The following is an 18803-nucleotide window of genomic DNA, read 5'->3' as shown; positions in this document are numbered from 1 at the left end:
CTTCCCCACCATAATACTGGAGTGCCTTCCACTAGTGCACAAAGTGAAGTGACTAAGTGTCTGGGCTGACAGGTGTTCAGACTCTGGGTAGGACACTTATTCCCAGAAAGGGAATGCTGCCTGCGACTCAGCAGTCCTTCCCACTAGCCCGTTACCCAACAGCCGTGATAGCAGCTGAGTGGTCCAAGGCCAGAAGGGGGGGGGGGGCTATCATGTAGAAAACGGAGAGCGGCAAAAATGTAAAGTAGGGAAAATGAGGGACTCCTCAGGACTCAAATAGAGATGTGAGGGGCTGTCTGTGTGTCTGAGCGTGGGGTACTATCAACACACCTTCCCATTGTTCCAGTGGAGAAAAACTGGCAGCTGAAGCTCCGCGTTGTCCTCTTTGCCCAGCACAATCATGGTGGATGGATTTCCAGTCAGATTCTGACTCTTCTCATGTTCTGAATCATGGTAGGCTTTTAGGTCTTGGAGCTAAAACCGTAAAAGGCAGATGAAAGCTATGAGGGTGCGGTTCACAGAGCATGTGTGTGTCCCAGTGCTCAGCAATTCTGGCCTTTTGACTGGAGGAAAACCAGAACGTTCATTTTTAACATCTCTCTGACTCTTCACAGACCCTGCTTTTGTCAGAAACAGAAGGGCTGTGTCTACATTGGCACCCCTTTCCGGAAAAGGGATTGCAAATTCCGCGAGGGATTTAAATATCCCCTGCGGCATTTGCATTTACATGGCTGCCGCTTTTTTCCGGCTTGGGGATAGGCCGGAGAAAAGCGCCAGTCTAGACATGATTCTCTGGAAAATAAGCCCTTTTCCGGAGGATCTCTTATTCCTACTTTCACCTGTTTACTTTCAAGTAGGAATAAGAGATCCTCCGGAAAAGGGCTTATTTTCCAGAGAATCACGTCTAGACTGGCGCTTTTCTCTGGCTTATCCCCAAGCCGGAAAAAAGCGGCAGCCATGTAAATGCAAATGCCGCGGGGGATATTTAAATCCCCTGTGGAATTTGCAATTCCGAAGTCTACATTAGCATCCCTTTTCCAGAAAGGGGTGCCAATGTAGACACAGCCTAGATGTACGGGACTGAGTGTTTCCCATGCCCATCGGCTGAAGTTAGCTTTCTGCATGTTTACTCGGTGAAGGAACTCTCAGGCAAGCCCTAACTCTGGCCTTAAATTGGCTTATTCATGTTTGGGTAAGGACAAGCCACTGGTCAGTTTCTCCACAGTCAGCATGCCCGAATAAAAACTTCATGGGAGGAAACTGTTTGCTGTTGGAGCACAAAATGATCCAGCAGCAGCAACTCTCCCACTTCAGTTCAAAGGAAAGCTTCATTTTCAAAGGAAAATCTATTTTCAGACCTGCAGGGGACAATACCATCACATACCTGTATCTGGAGAAGCTGCTGCCCTGCATGATTTCTCCAGAGCAGGTGCACCTGAACCAAAGCTTCAGCCCGCATCCAACTTCCTCGCAAGGACAACCTTGAGACATAATCTAGCTGCACTTGCAGTGAGTAGTGGTATTGATACAGGATTCCAGGCTGGAAAGATGGTGTCTCCAAGTTCCCTAAGAAAGGAGACCAGAACTCAAGTCACCCATAAGCTTTCACTCCTCACTACACGTGATTGACTTGGATTCAAATTTATCTCAGCATATAGGTAAAGTGTCCTATTGACCTTAATGGGTTTTGTAGCAGAACCTGTCTGAGATAAACACATATTTTCTTACTCTGCTTGCTCCTGCTGCTAAGGCCTGCGTTGGTAGAAAGAACTTCCTCTTATCCTGCCTATAGTAACTCCTATTCCTGGGCCCTTCGGGATACTAGTACAGGGGTACTAGTAGGAGTAAAGATTAAAAAGGACTTGGAACATACCATTATATTTGACTGGGCTTCCTGAGAGCTTGTGTCTGAGCTTTTCTTTTCCCTAGTCAGTGCCAATTTTCAATGGAAATAAAATGTAATCTGGTGAATCTGGTAGCTAAATAACAGACTCACCTTACACCAGTGGTCCCCAAACTTTCGGGGCTGCCAAGCATCCGGGGGTAGGGCCACTCATGCGCTGGGTGTCCAGGGGCAGGGCCACTCATGTGCCGGGCATCCGGGGGCGGGGCAGCCCATGCTTCGCGTGCCTGGGGGCAGGGCTGCCCATGCGCCATATGTCCGGGGCTGGCACCATGCATGTGCTGCGTGCACGGGGCAGGCGCTGCCCATGCGCCACGCACCCAGGGCCGACACGGCACATGTGCCACGCGCCTAGAGGCGGGGCCAGCCCAGATCATTTGGCGGGAGCACATAAATGCCCCAGTGGGCGCCATGGCACCTGCGGGCACCACGTTGGGGACCACCGCCCTACTCAGATGATAGATGTTTCCAAGACTAAGAGCCTTTAGGTGGTACTTTGCAGAAATTGCCAATGATTTATGACCTTGTGAGAGTTTTAGCCCAGCAATAGATCTTGTACCATGATTTCAAATTTAAAAAGAAAAAAATCTGGCTAAATACGAAGAAATGCTTCCCGGTCACAAGCTCTGTAGCCTGCGGTGTAATCTCCCAACTGGTGGAACTGCCATCCAGGCATATTTAAAATCAGACTTCACAAAGAATTTAAAACACTGTACAAATGAGAGGGTAACCCAGTACTGGCAAGTGGATGGGCCAGGTTGCTTAAAAGACCTTTTCTATTTCTAATGTCTAGGACAATACTGACAATGTGCATTTCCAGATGAAGTTCGTAGTGTGACACCAGGGATGAATCTGCTCCCATGTCTGACAATTTTGGATTTCTCTCTGTCCAACTCCACTGTCACTGAAAGTTTGAAAGTCTGTATGTAACACCTTAAAAACTGCATTGTGCTATTTGCACTAAAGCCTAGGCGTTAGTGGCTGGCAGGGGAAATAATGCTTTTATCTTGAAACAACAAAATGATCTGATTTGTCTGACTGTATCTTCCATTTTACGGAGTAACAACAACAGAGGAGAATAAACTAAGATGAATTTCTTTTAAAAAAGTGTAAAAATTAAATGTCAAGGCCCTGTACGCTCAATGTAAATTAGCCCAAACTTCAGTGAAGCTACCCCCAATTTACAGCTGCTGGGGTTCTAGTCTCAGAGGAATATCTGGGTGCTGCTGTTCTGAAATGAACAGGATGGCTCCCACAGGAGAAGCTCAACCCGGCTTCAACTGATTCAGCTTGGGGTAGGGGGATGCCCCGTAGCACTAATGGATGCTTGAGAGGATGGAAAGGGCTGATCAAAAGCTCCTGGATACAATTCCATCGCCTGACTGAAGGGTGAACTGGGATGATACTACAGCTTTTGATTCACTGCTTTCTCTGCCTGAGATGACTTGTCCCTGAGCTTGTGAAAATACTTCTTAATTGTATTGCTTTGATGTTTGAAAGAGACAATATTGTACCACTACTGGCAGGTGGATATAATGAGGTTTTGTTAGAAAACACATCATCCCCCAGTTCTGTCACCTCTTCAACCTATACAAGTAAGACACTATAGTGCATTGTCAATATACTCGTAGGCTACGTCTAGACTGGCATGATTTTCTGCAAATACTTTTAATGGAAAAGTTTTTCCGTTAAAAGCATTTGCGGAAAAGAGCGTCTAGATTGGCACGGACGCTTTTCCGCAAAAGCACTTTTTGCGGAAAAGTGTCCGTGCCAATCTAGATGCGGTTTTGCGCAAGAAAGCCCCGATCGCCATTTTTGCAATCGGGGCTTTTTTGCGCAAAGCAATACCGCGTTGTCTACACTGGCCCTCTTGTGCAAAAGCATTTGTGCAAGAGGGCTTTTGCCTGAACGGGAGCAGCATAGTATTTCCGTAGGAACACTGACAATCTTACATGAGATCGTCAGTGTTCTTGCAGAAATTCAAGCGGGCAGTGTAGACAGCTGGCAAGTTTTTCCGCAAAAGCACCTGCCTTTGCGGAAAAACTTGCCAGTCTAGACACAGCCATTGTATTTTGCAGGAACAGATAAACATTTCCACAAATGCCTATAGCATAAGTCAACAATATGAGTCAACAATGTGATGCTGTTTCAAAAAAGCAAACTGATTCTAGGATGCATTAACAGGTGTGTTGTGAGCAAGACACGAGAAGTCATTCTTCTGCTCTATTCTGCACTGATTAGGCCTGAGTTGGAGTATTGTGTCCAGTTCCGGGCACCACATTTCAAGAAATATGTGGAGAAACTGGAGAAGGTCCAGAAAAGAACAAAGAGAATGATTAAAGGTCTACAGAACATGCTCTATGAAGGAAGACTGAAAGAATTGGACATGTTTAGTTTGAAAAAGAGAAGATTGAGAGGAGACATAACAGTGGTTTTTAGGTATCTAAAAGGGTGTCACAAGGAGGAGGCAGAAAATTTTTTCTCCTTGGCCTCTGAAGATATAACAAGAACCAATGGTCTCAAAGTGCAGAAAGGGAGGTTTAGGTTGGACATTAGGAAAAACTTCCTAACTGTCAGGGTGGTTAAATGCTGGAATAAGTTGCCTCGGGAGGTTGTAGAATCACCATCTCTGGAGATATTTAAGAGCAGGTTAGATAAATGTCTATCAGGGATGGTCTAGGCAGTACTAGGTACTGCTATGAGAACTGGGGACTGGACTCAATGACCTCTTGAGGTCCCTTCCAGTCCTCGTATTCTATGATTCTCTGATAAGTCTGTTTGCCCAGTGGTCCTACCCCTTTCCTTGGTTGTGAGAGTGAACCCCTTGCTCATACTTCTCTGGGGTATTTGCAGTGGTCTGCACTATTTACTGTGGGTAAAGTTACAGAATAGCCCAATCATACACCTTTGGGTAGTGTAATATAAAACTCCAGGTACTCACAATGTACATGGAACCTTCAATCTGTTTCTTAATCTTTTAGAAAATGTTGAATTACAGATTGCTGCTATCATAATACAATAACATTTACTATTGGCAGCCAGTCGAAATCTGTAAAAGCTTTTTTCATTTAGTGCAGTTCTTTTCTATTGTATTCTGTGCAGGTGCTATATAACACACCATCATGGTGCTATTGGAGTGTCAGGAGATCTTTTCCTAAGGTTGATAGTGCTTAATTCATTGCCCTCTAGGGATTAGCTTCCATAATTCTGCTGAAAGTTAAAAATATACTGGAACCGGCTGTGGGACTTCAAGACCTTGTGTGGAAACTTGCAGAATAGCTCTCAACAGATGACTTCAGTCCCCTTTACATTTCCTATGCCTGTCCACTGCTGCGGGTCCCAGGGTTTTCTTCCCAGGGAATGAATTATAGAACAGAGGGTCCCCCCTATAAGTCGCCCAGGTATACATCCATTCCACACTAAAGTCGTTGACGCTTGTAGGAGCTGATGCATAATAAGTCCTCCCATTCCCCACTATAAGTCATGTGAAACACTCCCCACAATTTGCTTAAATGGAAGTCAGCCACGGGAATAAAATTCCCCACTTTAAGTTGTTTCGCTATAAATCCAAGTTTTTTGAAACATATCTTGGACTTATAGCGAGGACCCCCTGTACTGTAGCTCAGTTAAATGGATATGTTCATGCTCAGCAAAGTCTGAAGAACCCTAACAGAGATGGCTATTCATTCCCACAATACCTTAGGCAACTACTTGAGGTGAGGGAAGAGATGTGATACTCCTCCTTTCCGCCATTCTTTTGCCTGTTTCAAAGCAGCAATGATGAGAAGGCTAGCTAAGTCATAATCCCCATCCCTAATTTAATCATTGACCTAACCAAAGCCTGCTAAAATAAAGATGCTGGAGAGGTCTTGCCTCAGAATGTTTTTGTTTTTATACCTCAGCCTTAATGTTCTTTAATTTTTCATTTCATGTGCGTGTCCTAGAATGATCTGAGATCAATCTTCTTATGTATTTTATTCTTTGTATATATTTCAAGATTGATTCTGATTTTTATGATCACTTTTGCCATGAGGAATAATCAGTATAATCCAGTGCTCTCCAACCCTTTTAACCACAAAATCACTTTTTCAATTTAAATGCAATGTAAGATCTACCTCAAACCCAAATACCCTTGCCCCGCTTCCTTCCCGCTTCTTCTTTGAGGCCCTGCCCCTGCTCCACCCCTTCTCCAAGGCCTCACCCTGCTCACTCCATCCTCCTTCCTCCCCCATCTTCATTCACTTTAGCCAGGCTGGGGTAGGGGGTTGGGGAGCAAGCTCTGGTCTTAGGCCAAGGGGTTTGGCATACGGGAGGGGCTCTAGGGTTAGCCCAGAGTGGGAGATTGGGGTGCAGGAGGGTTTTCAGAGTGCAAGTGCTGAGAGACTCACATCTGGAGCAGGAGGTTGGGTGTAGGAGGATGTTCAGGACTCAGACAAAGGTTCAGGTAGCAGGCTCTGGCTGGGCACCGTTTAACTGAGAGGGCTTCTGGGTGATGGAGCAGTGGGGTTAAGGCAGGCTTACTTCTTCCCTGCCTGCACCACTCCTGAAAGCAGCTGGCACGTGCAGCAATGGCTCCATGGCGCCATATGCTGGCCCTCAACTACAGGCACTGAGCCCACAGCTTCTACTGACTACAGTTCCCCAGTATTGATCAATGGGAGCTGCAGGAGAGGTGTCCGCAGGCAAAGATAGTGTGTGGAGACTCCCTGCTCTGCCTTTCTCAGGGGCTACAGAGACATGCCAGCCACTTGCAGGAGTAGCAGTTACCTCAGGGATTATGACTCCAGTCACGACAGGTTCTGCACGTTAGAACTGACTTCTCAAAGAATTAAATGTAAGCATGAGAGAGAAATGAAAATTATGAAATGCACAGACCAGTCCAAAACCAAAAATAACCCACTTTGCAAATAGTAAAAGAAGCAACAACAAAAACAACCCAGCATGTGTTGAGTCGGCAGATGAGAGTGAAGGACAGTGTGTGTTTTTGAAAATGACAGACACACACACAGTGTGAGGCTATGGCTACGCTGCCTTTTTTTATGGAAGAAGATATGCAAATCGCGCTCTGATTTGCATATCTTCTTCTGATTCTTTTTGCGGAAAAGATTTGCAAATAAAAAGCCCCGTGTAGGCAGGGCCATTTGTAGAAAAAAAAAAACCTTTTTCGCAAGATCCCTTACTCCTAAAAAAAATCAAGGTTTACAGGATCTTGCGAAAAAGGTTTTTTTTCCCCCAACAAATGGCCTCATCTGTGTGAGGCTTTTTATAGGCAAAACCTCTTCCGCAAAAAGAATCAGAAGAAGATATAAAAATGAGAGCGCAATTTGCATATCCTCTTCTGCAAAAAAAGGTAGTGTAGCTGTAGCCTGAGAGTGACAGATTTGCATTGCCAAGTCCCTCCATCCCCTTCTCTCTTGTGAAGATAGAATAAGGAGTGGGGGAGGGAAAGGGGCACCCTTACATCAGCACCCCCTCACACTCTGCACAGCAAGCAGGAGGCTCTGAGGGGGGCAGTTCCAAAGCAGAGAGTGGGAGCATCATGACAGTGAGTGGAGGGGCAACAGAACTGCCAGCACTTGAAAGCTTTCCTAGCCAAACCAGTCAAGATCATGTGTCAAAGAATCCAAGTTCTACCAGCAGAACCCAATCTACTGGATGGTGACCACTGGTATAATCTTTTATTTAGAGACATAATTGTGCTTAAAATTTTCAAAGGAACCTACTGTTCTTCCAATTCATTGCGAACTCGGTAGGCTACAGAAGCATTTTGGAATCTGTCATCTGATTCTTTAAAATGATCAGCAAAATAGGTTTTAAAACTCTCCCCAAAGGATGCCAAAATTTCCATGACTGGAAAACTCCACAGTAGATTCAGGCATATACAGGTGTAAATCTAGCAGAATTCCTGAAACCATTTTCTGTGCATCATATGTAAGTGGTGCCTGACTCTTTTAGATGAAATTGAACTTTGACAGACCAATATTCCTAGGCACCTAGGAAGAAGCTTCTAATTACAAAGCCAAAAACTAAGTCATAGCCACTTGTCCCTTAATTCTGGAGGTGTACAAGCTGTTGTTAGTTGCCATGCTAATAGATTAGTAATTTATTGGTGAAGATTTGAGCATTTTCAGAGCTTTCCTTCAACTTCCTTCTTTGAGCATGGGACTGTACTTTTTTGCTTTAGAATTACAGTATGCCCAAGGCATTATACAGAGTTTTGTGTAAGGAGATAAGCATCCTGTTTCTCAGGTGCACAAGATACTTCCCCTTTCATGTTACTTCAAAAGCTGAATTGCAAAGTCGCTTACCTTTTGCTGAACTGGAAAAGAAAAAGAAAATCAGCCAAACGTGTCCTGAAGCTGTGAGTGAATACATGGTGTGGATTGTGTGTGAGCAAAACAGAGTGCTAGAGAAAGAGGAGAAGGCTACAGAAAAGAGCTGGAGCAGGAAGGGGGGCAAGAGGAAAATACAGCAAACCCCCTTCAGAGTGGCCAGAATTGACAGGATTCACAATGTCAGGTGACCAGGCCTGACCTTCTCCCTCTCCCTGAATTACACATTAAAGGAAAAGCAAATCATTAATCCCCTGCTCCAACCCCCAGCAGCAACAGCAAAAGAATAAAAGGTTTGGAAATCACTTGGATTTTCCAAAGCCTGAAACAAGGAAATCAACAAAACCTGCAAAAAGGATTTTTTTTGCCTGGGGGTTCGGAAGAGCAGCTCTATCCCTTTAACATTTACCCTCTCCCAACTCCCAGCCCCTCGCCCTCTCTACCATAAAGAAAAGGGAAAGAAAGGAAGAGAAACTGACAGCAAAGTGGCAAAAAAGCTGCAGCAGAGTCATCCCTCTTCCTTCCCTTTTCAGAGGCTGAGGCGTTCCAGCCTCTCGTGTCAGATTACTTAAAGGGCCAGGCTGGAGCAGAATAAGAAAGCTGGGCTCTGTGAATGAAGCTTATTGAATAGACTGAACACACACACACACACACACACACACACACACACACACACACACACACACACACACACACACACACACACACACACACACACACACACACACACACACACACACACACACACACACACACACACACACACACACACACACGAAAGCTTTCCATCCATCACTTCACCCTGTGTCCGGGAGAGATGATCAGAATTAATCTGTTTTGAAAGGAAAGAATAAAGGATTCGGGAAAGTAGAGCGTTAGGGACGGGTTAGGAGGATAGTACTATGTATGCAGTCATATGTCAGGACACAGACAAGCCACAAGACCAGGGGCTCCATTTCAGATTTTGTTGTGTGCGAGGGCAACCTGTGCGTGCCGTGATGGGGGGAAGGGAGGAGAGTGAGAGCATAGGGTTAGACTGAGGAAGAGGCTTCAGCAGTGTTACTGAGCATGCTCAGTAGAAGCCAAGCACCAAATGGAGCGGGGACAAACCCCATCTGTCACCCACACACACATATCTCTATTCAGGGGCTACCAAGGCACTGGAAAACTACTTTTTTTGGCAGACAACTTAGCAGTTAGCTGATAGGAGCACTGTATCTAATTCCTACATAAAAGAAAGAAAATTAAATATTAGACCCTGACAAAGAATTTTAATCCAAGTGTTCGGATGGGGGTCCAAGCCCCTTCCAAATCAATTTCAGACACCCTTCTTAAGCAACCAGCTTTATTCAGGAATGCATTCCAGGACAAAAATCTCTAGGATACTCTCAGGAAAGTTTTGCAACTTCCCAGCAAAAGGCAATGTCTTTTGTACTATCTTAGGGTGTGTCTAAACTACATGGCTCTGTCGATGGATCCATGTAGATTTGTTTGTTCGGCAAAGGGAAATGAATCGCGGCTTCATTTAAATTTAAATGGCTGCCCCGCTCTGCTAATCAGTTGTTTGTCGGCAGATCGGGGCAGTCTGGACGCTCCCCTGTCGACATGAAAGCCCTTTATCGACCTCCCCGGTAAACCTCATCCTACGAGGCATAATGGGGAGGTCGATAAAGGGCTTTCAGGTCGGCGCAGGAGCGTCCAGACTAGCGCACTGAGCCGACGAACAGCTGATCAGCTGTTTGTCGGCACAGCGCGGCAGCCATTTAAATTTAAATGAAGCCGCAATTATTTAAATCGCAGCTTCATTTTCCTCTGCTGATCAGCCTAATCTACATGGCTCCATCGACGGAGCCAAGTAGTTTAGACACACCCTTACATGGTAATCACCCCTTTCCCACTGACCACTTACAGTTACACACATATACAGGTCATGCCCTCTGCACCAAAACTCCTCCAATCATTACCTACCCCCTCACATTCCCTTCTCAGGCCGTACAACAGGTTCATACCAGTAAAATAGGTTTATACCAGTTTCACCTATCCCCTTCTTGTTGCATACCTGTGACCAAGCATGTACCCCTTTACAAAGACCAGGCTCAACATCCAGGTCACACAGAGGTCATACTGACAATAAATTAATGTTATCCTTCAACCCACTCAGCTCTAACGCTAACATATTCTGACATCTTGTGGCACGTCACTTAAGGGCACGTAGATGTAGGGCCATGTAGATTAGGCACGTCACATTAGCCTTAAAATGTATTGTATATTCTTACTTTGTTAGTAACTCTGTGGAGAGAGACAGACTTCGTCAGGACTTCTGGGCTCTATCTTAGCTCTGGAAGGGGAGTCAGGTCTAGCAAGTTACAGCAAGGGGGCAGATACATTTCAGGTCTGTATAAGAACATCAGAACTGCCATACTGGGTCCTTCTAGCTCAGCATGCTGTCCTCCAACAGTGGCTAATGCTGGGTGCTTCAGAAGGAATAAACAGAAGAAGCAATTATCATGATCCATCCCCTGCCCATTCTAGCTACTGTCCTCCTTGAATTTATTTTGTTCTTATTGGAACCCTGTTATAGTTTGGGCCTTTCCACCATCTCCTGGCAAAGAGTTCCGCAGGTTGATTGTGAAAAAATAATTGTTTTTGTTCGTTTTAAATCTGCTGCCTATAAATTTAGTTGGGTCAGCTTCTTGTGTTAAGTTAATGAAGGAATTAATAACATTTCTTTATTCCACTTTTGCACACCATTCATGATTTCCAAGACAGCTAACATATCCCCTTACTCGTTAGTCATTTCTTTTCCATTTTCTTTTTTTCCAGTCTTGTTAATAATCAGTTATCTTATGGTAACTGTTCCTTACCCCAATCATATCTGTTGCTCTTTCTATACATTTTCCAAATCCAATATATCTTTTTTTTAGATGGGATGACCACATCTGCATGCAGTATTCAAGATGTGGGCATACAATGACTTTATTTAGAGGCAATATGATATTTTGTCTTATCTATTGCTTTCCTAATTATTCCAAATATTCTGTTAGCTGTTCCAGTGTTTAGACAGCCACTGAACACTGAATGTGTAGATGTTTTCAGGAAACTATCCACAATGATTCCAAGATCTCTTTCTTGAGTGGTATCAGCTATTTTGTATGTATAGTTAGGATTATATTTTCCCATGTGCATTACTTTGCATTTCTCAACACTGAATTCCATCTGCCCTTGTGTTGCCCAATCACTCAGTTTTCTGGAATTCCTTTGTAACTCTTCAGTCAACTTTGGATAAGTCCCTGTTTACCACTTTTTCATGAACTTTGGTAAGTTTCACAGCAGTGATACAAATGCAAACTCCAGCAGCACAACACTCATTCCTACTTTTCCTCTCTATAGTTTAAGTGGTGTACCCAGCAATGTTTTCATGATGATCCTTCAATTGCCTGCATGCCAAGCCTTTTATTGTTCTTAATGCCTCTCTCTTTTTATAACAAACTTCCTGCCCCAAAGGCAAAGCTGCAAACAGCTCAAACTCTGTTGCATTTAAGAACTGTCTCTGGAGTCAGGGCATGCAGCTTTAAGTAGACCTCAGGTATGAAATCCAGGGGTTCCAACCTCAGGAGGGGGCTACTGTCCCCCCTAGTTCGCCATAAATAGCGCCCTTGCACACGTCATCCAGATCTAACTAGTCTTTTGTTGTTATTTGTCATTAGGCGCACACAACACAGAAGAAGGAATGGCCTTCACCAGAAAGAGCATAGACCAGACAAATGCATAATTAAAAAGCTGGGGAACTGTGATCTACAACCTATGATGAGAGGTTCAAGTGGTAACTAGCCTTGCTAGGTAACAAATGCTGTAATAACTTAAAAAACAACAAGTAGCACCTTAAAGACTAACAAAACATGTAGATGGTATCATGAGCTTTTGTGGGCACAACCCACTTCTTCAGATGACAGGAGTGTTAGAAGTCCAGATCCAAGAATAAATAAGTGAAATAGTGAGTAGATAAGCTTCAGAGGGCTTCAGGAATATTTGGGGGGGGGGGGGGGAGGAGGGAGGTGAAGAGGAGAGAGGAGAAAAAGGAAAAAAGGAGAAAAAAATGGTGGAGGAAGAAAAAAAGAGAGACAGGGAATAGATAAGCTTCAGAGGCCTGATAACCCTGAAGCTTATCTACTCCCTGTCTCTCTTTTTTTCTTCCTCCCCCCTTTTTTCTCCTTTTTTCTTTTTTTCCTTCTCCCCCCATTCCTTCCCTTATTTATTCTTGGATCTGGACTTCTAACACGCCTGTCATCTGAAGAAGTGGGTTGTGCCCACAAAAGCTCAAGATACCATCTACATGTTTTGTTAGTCTTTAAGGTGCTACTAGACTATTTGTTGTTTTACCCCACTGAAGCTTTTGAAAATGCTGTAATGTTAACTGTAGAAGTGGGAGTCTAAGTCACTTAGGATGTGTCTAGACTACATCCCTATTTCGACAGAGGGATGTAAATTAGACACTTCGAAATTGCAAATGAAGCAGGGACTTAAATATGCCGCGCTTCATTTGCATAATCGCATCATAGCGCTCTTTTGAACAAGCGCCATTTCGAAAGTAAAACCGCGGTCTAGATGCGGTTCTGTTGAAAATGGCAGGCTTTTTCAAGAGATCCTGTGCTCCTCAAAAAATGAGTACAAGATCTTTCAAAAAAGCCTGCCATTTTCAACAGAACCATGACTAGACTGCGGTTTTACTTTCGAAATGCTGCTTGTTCAAAAAAGCACCATGACGTGATTATGCAAATGAAGCATGGGATATTTAAATCCCCGCTTCATTTGCAATTTCAAAGTGTCTAATTTACATCCCTCTGTTGAAATAGGGATGTAGTCTAGACACAGACTTAGGCTGTGTCCAGACTCAGAGGTTTTTTCGGGAAAAGTAGCCTTTTCCCGAAAAAACTTCCCCTGCGTCCAGACTCAAGCCGCGTTCTTTCGAAATTAATTTGAAAGAACGCGGCTTTTCTTTCGATGGCGGTAAACCTCATTTCACGAGGAAGAACACCTTCTTTCGAAAGTTCCTCTTTCGAAAGAAGGCGTTCTTCAATGTAAATAGGGCTTCTTCAAAAGAGAGCATCCAGACTCACTGGATGCTTTCTTTCGAAAAAGCAAGCCGCTTTTTTGAAATTTCTCCGTGCAGTCTAGACGCTCTCTTTCAAAAGAGGCTCTTTCGAAAGATGCTTTCGAAAGAGCCTCTTTCGAAAGAGGCTTGCAGTCTAGACATAGCCTTAGGGTTTATCTAGACTATGCTAGAGTGTTGAAAGAGGAACTCACTTTTGAAAGCAGAGCTTTTGAAAGTTAAAGTAGTTTAGATGTGGCTTTTTCGGAGACCCCCCCCTCCTCGTTTGTCGAAAAGCCGCTCTTCCTCAAAAAATGAGGAAGTGAGATCTGAAGAAGCTATGAAAATTCCTGCGGAATTTGCATATCCTCTTTCGACACTCTAGCGTAGTCTAGATAAGCCCTTAGATCTCCTGTGAAAATTACAGGCATAATATTTTAATAACACAGTGAATATTTGTGTATGGTGCATAATCAAGCACCCGATTCAGAGGGGCTTAATCAGTTTTCATCTCTGAGTTGCAACTGAAGTGGGTTTCTTGGAGGGGTTTGCATGCAGACAGAGTAATGACCTCTGGAGAGGAAAGATAACCAAAGAATGCATCTTGTGGTGTGTCAAGGATTTGGCTTGAGAGATCAAAGGAAATGATGTTCACCTACCACATCCTGATGAACCACTTACCCTCTCTCCCTCAGGATCTTGCATCTGACTATTCCAAGTGCTGTCTGCATCACATTTCACAAGGTCTTACATTTCAGGCAGATGTTCTGGCAAGGCAAGAAAGTGTGATGCAGTCAGGGAAAGGAAGGGAAAAACAAGAGCTCTAACAAAGGATTTTTGTGAAGAAGTTTGGCTTAATTTATTTACAAACTCTTAACTCGGGTTATGGTGTGATGACATGCTCGTGACCAGTTCCTCACAGATTGCCCAGACACAAAATAGGATAAATTTAAAAAACAACAAATGGTCTGGTAGCACTTTATAGACTAACAAAACATGTAGATGGTATCATGAGCTTTTGTGGGCACAGTCCACTTCTTCAGTCCAGTTGAATCTTGCTCCATGGCATTGTTCTTGGCTCTGCCATTGTCTCCGGAGCTAGTTATTTAGGCCTCGTCTATACTGGGACGTTAGCCACTGGTGCAGCATCACTAATGCAAATCCTTAGTGCATGCACTATCTACATTGGAGCAATGCAATCTGCAGCTTACCCTGGCATTGAAACAGGTAGCTAAAAGTTCAGTGTAGCACTGTTTGTAAGACTATGAGCTCCCTTTCCTGTAAAATGGCATCAAACCCAACCACATCACAAGGGTATTTTGGAGCATTTTGAGCTCCTCCATGGAAAGTAACATACATGAGCAAATTATCAAGGTTGGCAATTATTACAGAGGCAGTGCTGGCTGACTAAGGGGTAGCTTCATTCAAGGAAAGAGACATGTGATGGTCTCATCTCCCATCAGCCCCCAGTGCTCTTAAAACCACTGTCCTTTTCAGCACCAAATTTGGAGTCACTTAGGGTATGTCTGGACTATATGCCTCTGCCAGCAGAGACACGTAAATTAGACTACCCGACAGTCAATGATGCAGGGATTTAAATATCCCCTGCTTCATTAAAATAAAAATGGCCACCGTGCTGTGCCGGCTCAGCTGATTGTCAGTACAGCACGTGAGTCAAGACGCTTAGTTCTGTGGTAAGAAGAAGAAATTACTCACTCTGTGCAGTAACGGTGGGTCTTTGAGATGTATGTCCCTGTGGGTGCTCCACTCAAGTCTCGGTGTGTCTCCGCACCAGGGATCAGAGATTTTCAGTAGCAGTGCCCTTTGTGTTGCAACTGCGCACTCAGCGCCTCCCCCCCCCCTCGGAGGCCGTGGAGCGCACACGCAGCGCAAGTCGCATCTGTTCCTTTTCTACCTGAAGTCCTTGAAGACTCCAAGCAGAGGGGAGGACAGGAGGGTAGTGGAGCACCCACAGGGACACACATCGAAGAACCATCGTTACTGCACAGAGGAGTAACTTCTCCTTCTTTGTCGAGTGGTTTTCCTTAGGGTGCTTCACTCAAGTGACTCCATAGCAGTATCCACTCAATGGTGGTGGGCATTGGAGTCTCTCTAGGTGGAAGGAGGAAGGACCACATCTGCTAGAGATGTGTAAGGCATCAACCCTTTGTGTAGGGCATAGTGATGCATGAAAGTATGGTGTGAGGACCAAGTGGCTGATCTACAGATGTCCACCAGTGGCACTTTATTGAGGAAGGCTCTTGTGGTGGCCATCACATGTGTGGAATGCGCTCTGATTGGGTGCAGTGGCTGTCTGCCCTTAAGTTGATAAGCGGTGTGTATGCAGCCTGCAATCCATTTGGATAGGCGCTGTGCGGAAACTGCTGTTCCTGTGCATGGTCCTGACCATGCAACAAAGAGCCTATCTGATTTTCTGGTCACTCTAGTTCTATCAAGGTAGAACGCAACTGCCCTCCTTGCATCCAACGAATGTAATATAGCCTTCTTGGGAAGGCATGAGGTTTAGGGAAATAGGCAGGTAAGTAAATGGGTTCATTTACATGAAAGTTGGATATAACCTTAGGGAGAAACCTGGGATGGGGTCTAAGTATGACTTTATCCCTGGTAAATGTAGTGAAGAGAGGATCCGCCATGAGCACTGCGATTTTTCCTACCCTTCTTGCTAATGTTATCGCCACTATGAATGCCACCTTCATAGACAGGTATTGTGGTAGTGTAGTGGCTAATGGCTCAAAAGGTGGCCTAATGAGCATGTCGAGGACCAGATTCAGGTCCCACGGTGGCACCAGGAGGTGGATGTTTGGACGCATTTTCTGTAAGCCTGTGAGAAAACATTTCACTGGTGGATGTGTGACGAGGGAGAAGCCGTCTACTGGATCATGGAAGTCCATGATTGCGGACAGGTGAACCCGGATGGAGCTGATGGAGAGGCCAGCCTCACTGAAGTCCATGAGGTAGTTGAGTAAGGTAGGTATGGGGGCTGTGATGGGATGCAAATTGTGCATCATGCACCATTGATGAAAACGCCTCCATTTGTACTGGTAGGTGCTTCTCGTGGAGGGACAACAGCTGTTTAGAAGAGCTTGTTTGACCCTGTCCAAGCAGGTAAGTTCTTCATTCTGGAACCATTGAGAAGCCAAGCCGTGAGTTTCATGGTCTGGACATTGAAGTGATGTATACTGCTGTGGTGCTGTGTGAGGAGATTCAGCACTGCTGGGAGAGGAATAGGTTGATATATGGACCAGTAGGATAGGTAAGGGAACCAGAGCTGTCCCGACCAGGCTGGGCTATTAAGATTACTGTGGCCCGATTGGATCGAATTTTGTTGATCACTATGGTGATGAGCAGGAATGGTGGAAAGGTGTAAAGAAGGGGAGCTGTCCAGCGGATGGTGAAGGTGTCCACTTCTGACCTCTTGCCTAGCCCTGCAAGATTCCCGAGAGCAGAATCTGTGGCATTTGCGGTTGTGCAGTGTTGCAAAGAGGTCAATAGTTGGGAAACCCCATTTGTGGAAGATTGAGAGGAGGACATTAGTATTGATCTCCCACTTGTGCTGATCTGAGAATCTCTGCTCAGTTTGTTGACTCTGACATTCTGTTCTCTTGGCATATACATTGCAGTTGGCATTATGTGGTTCCTGATGCACCAGTTCCAGAATTTGACTGCCTCGGCACTTAGAAAATGTGATCGGGCACCCCCCTGCCGGTTGACATAAAACATGGATGGTGTGTTGTCCATGAGGACACGGATAGTTCTGCCCTTTATGAGGGGAAGAAAATGGGCGCACGCCCTGAGACTGGCTCTGAGCTCTAGGATATTGATGTGGAAGTGTCTCTAGTGTTGAGCCCATGTGCCCTATATTGACGCTGCACCACAGTGGGCTCCCCAGCCCATGAGTGATGCATCTGTTGTTATAGTAACTGAAAGGTCTGGTCGGTGGAAGGGTATGCCGGCAAGAAGGTTGTGCAGAAATGTCCACCATTTGAGGGACTGCAGTACCGGTGAAGGAAGCGGGAGGTGTTTCGTGATTCTGTGTCGGGCTGGCATATAGTTGTTTGGAGCCAATGCTGTAGGCAATGGATGTGCAATCTTGCAAAAAGAACCACAAAAGTCGTGGCCGCCATATGCCCCAGCAATTGAAGGTACGTCCGGACTGTGGATAAAGGGACCTGTTGAACAAGGTCGCAGATCACCCTGAATCTTTGCAGCAGAAGGTAGGCTCTCGCTGTGACTGAGTCTAGCAATGCCCCAATGAACTCTATTTTTTGTGTGGGCTGTATGGTGGATTTTTGCATGTTGATAAGTAGGCCCAGTTGGGAAAAATATTCCCTGGTAATAGTTGTCATGATAGTGATTTGGTGATAGGTGAGGCCCTTAATTAGGCAGTCGTCTAGGTAAGGCAAGATAATGATGTTTTGTGTTTAGAGAAAAGCCATGACTATGGATAGGGTCTTTGCAAAAACTTGAGGGGCTGTAGAAAGGCCAAAGGGGAAGACTCTGTACTGGTAATGATCTTGTCCCACAACAAATCTGAGGAATCTTCTGTGGGACGGGTGGATAGACACGTGAAAATATGCGTCTTGTAGGTTGAGGGCTGAGAACCAATCACCCTCATCCAGTGCAGGTATTATTGTTGTTAGGGTCGCCATTCTGAATTTTGAGTTTCGAATAAACTTGTTGAGTTTCCTGAGATCTAGTATCAATCTCCAGCCACCTGCTTTTTTGTCTGTGAGGAAATAATTGAAGTAGAACCCCTTTCCACGATGTTGTTTGGGCACAGGTTCTACAGCTCCTAGGGTAAGTAGCTTCAGGACCTCTGCCTGTAACAGAGGTTCATGAGAAGGGTCCCTGAAGAGGGATGGGGTAGGAGGATGGGAAGGGGGCATGGAAGTAAAGAGGATTGAATAGCCCGATCTGATAACTTCTAGGTCCCATTTGTCTGTGGTAATTAGGGTCCACTGATGATAAAAAGGACTCAGGCAGTGACCGAAGATAACATTGGACTGCACGGGGGTTGTGGGGTGGTCGCTCAGACCCCTAACCAAAATTTCAAATTTGCTGTTTGTTGGAGGTGGACTGGTTTGTGGAGGACTGGCTTTGGTGGTTCCTTCTCCTATTAGAGCATTGCTTGGGCCTGTTACCATATGGCCTCTGCTGCTGCCTGTAGTACTTGTAATTATAACCCCTTGGTTTCTGATAAGGAGTGTATTTGCGCTTCTTTATAGGAGGGGTGTACATTCCCAGGGTACGTAAAGTTGTGTGAGAGTCCTTCATGGAATGAAGGATCTCATCTGTATTCATAGCAAATAGCTGTTTTCTGTCAAAGGGGAGATCCTCCTTCTTTGCTTCAATTCTCTTGGGACCCGATGACTGCAGCCACGAGGACCTGCGCATTAATATGGCTGTGGCTGCGGTTCTGGCCGCGGTGTCTGCAACATCCATAGTGGACTGAAGAGCC

General features: G+C 45.1%; 1 protein-coding gene across 1 annotated transcript in view; it reads right to left on the bottom strand.

The window, feature by feature from the left end:
- LOC102444059 (microsomal triglyceride transfer protein-like) overlaps positions 1 to 8737 on the bottom strand; it is a 32995-nt gene extending 24258 nt beyond the window's left edge. Inside the window, exons 1-3 of the mRNA XM_006122788.4 lie at positions 8212 to 8737; positions 1385 to 1566; positions 331 to 474 (exon numbers count right to left, since the gene is read on the bottom strand). Of these exons, the coding sequence (XP_006122850.4) occupies positions 331 to 474; positions 1385 to 1566; positions 8212 to 8278 (393 nt within the window). The 5' untranslated portion in view covers positions 8279 to 8737. The remainder of the gene's footprint in view (positions 1 to 330; positions 475 to 1384; positions 1567 to 8211) is intronic.
- Positions 8738 to 18803: the final 10066 nt, after the last annotated feature.

Source organism: Pelodiscus sinensis, chromosome 8 (assembly GCF_052426305.1).
Source record: "Pelodiscus sinensis isolate ZL-2025 chromosome 8, ASM5242630v1, whole genome shotgun sequence".
NCBI lineage: Eukaryota > Metazoa > Chordata > Testudines > Trionychidae > Pelodiscus > Pelodiscus sinensis.
This window is presented reverse-complemented; position numbering and strand designations above follow the sequence as displayed.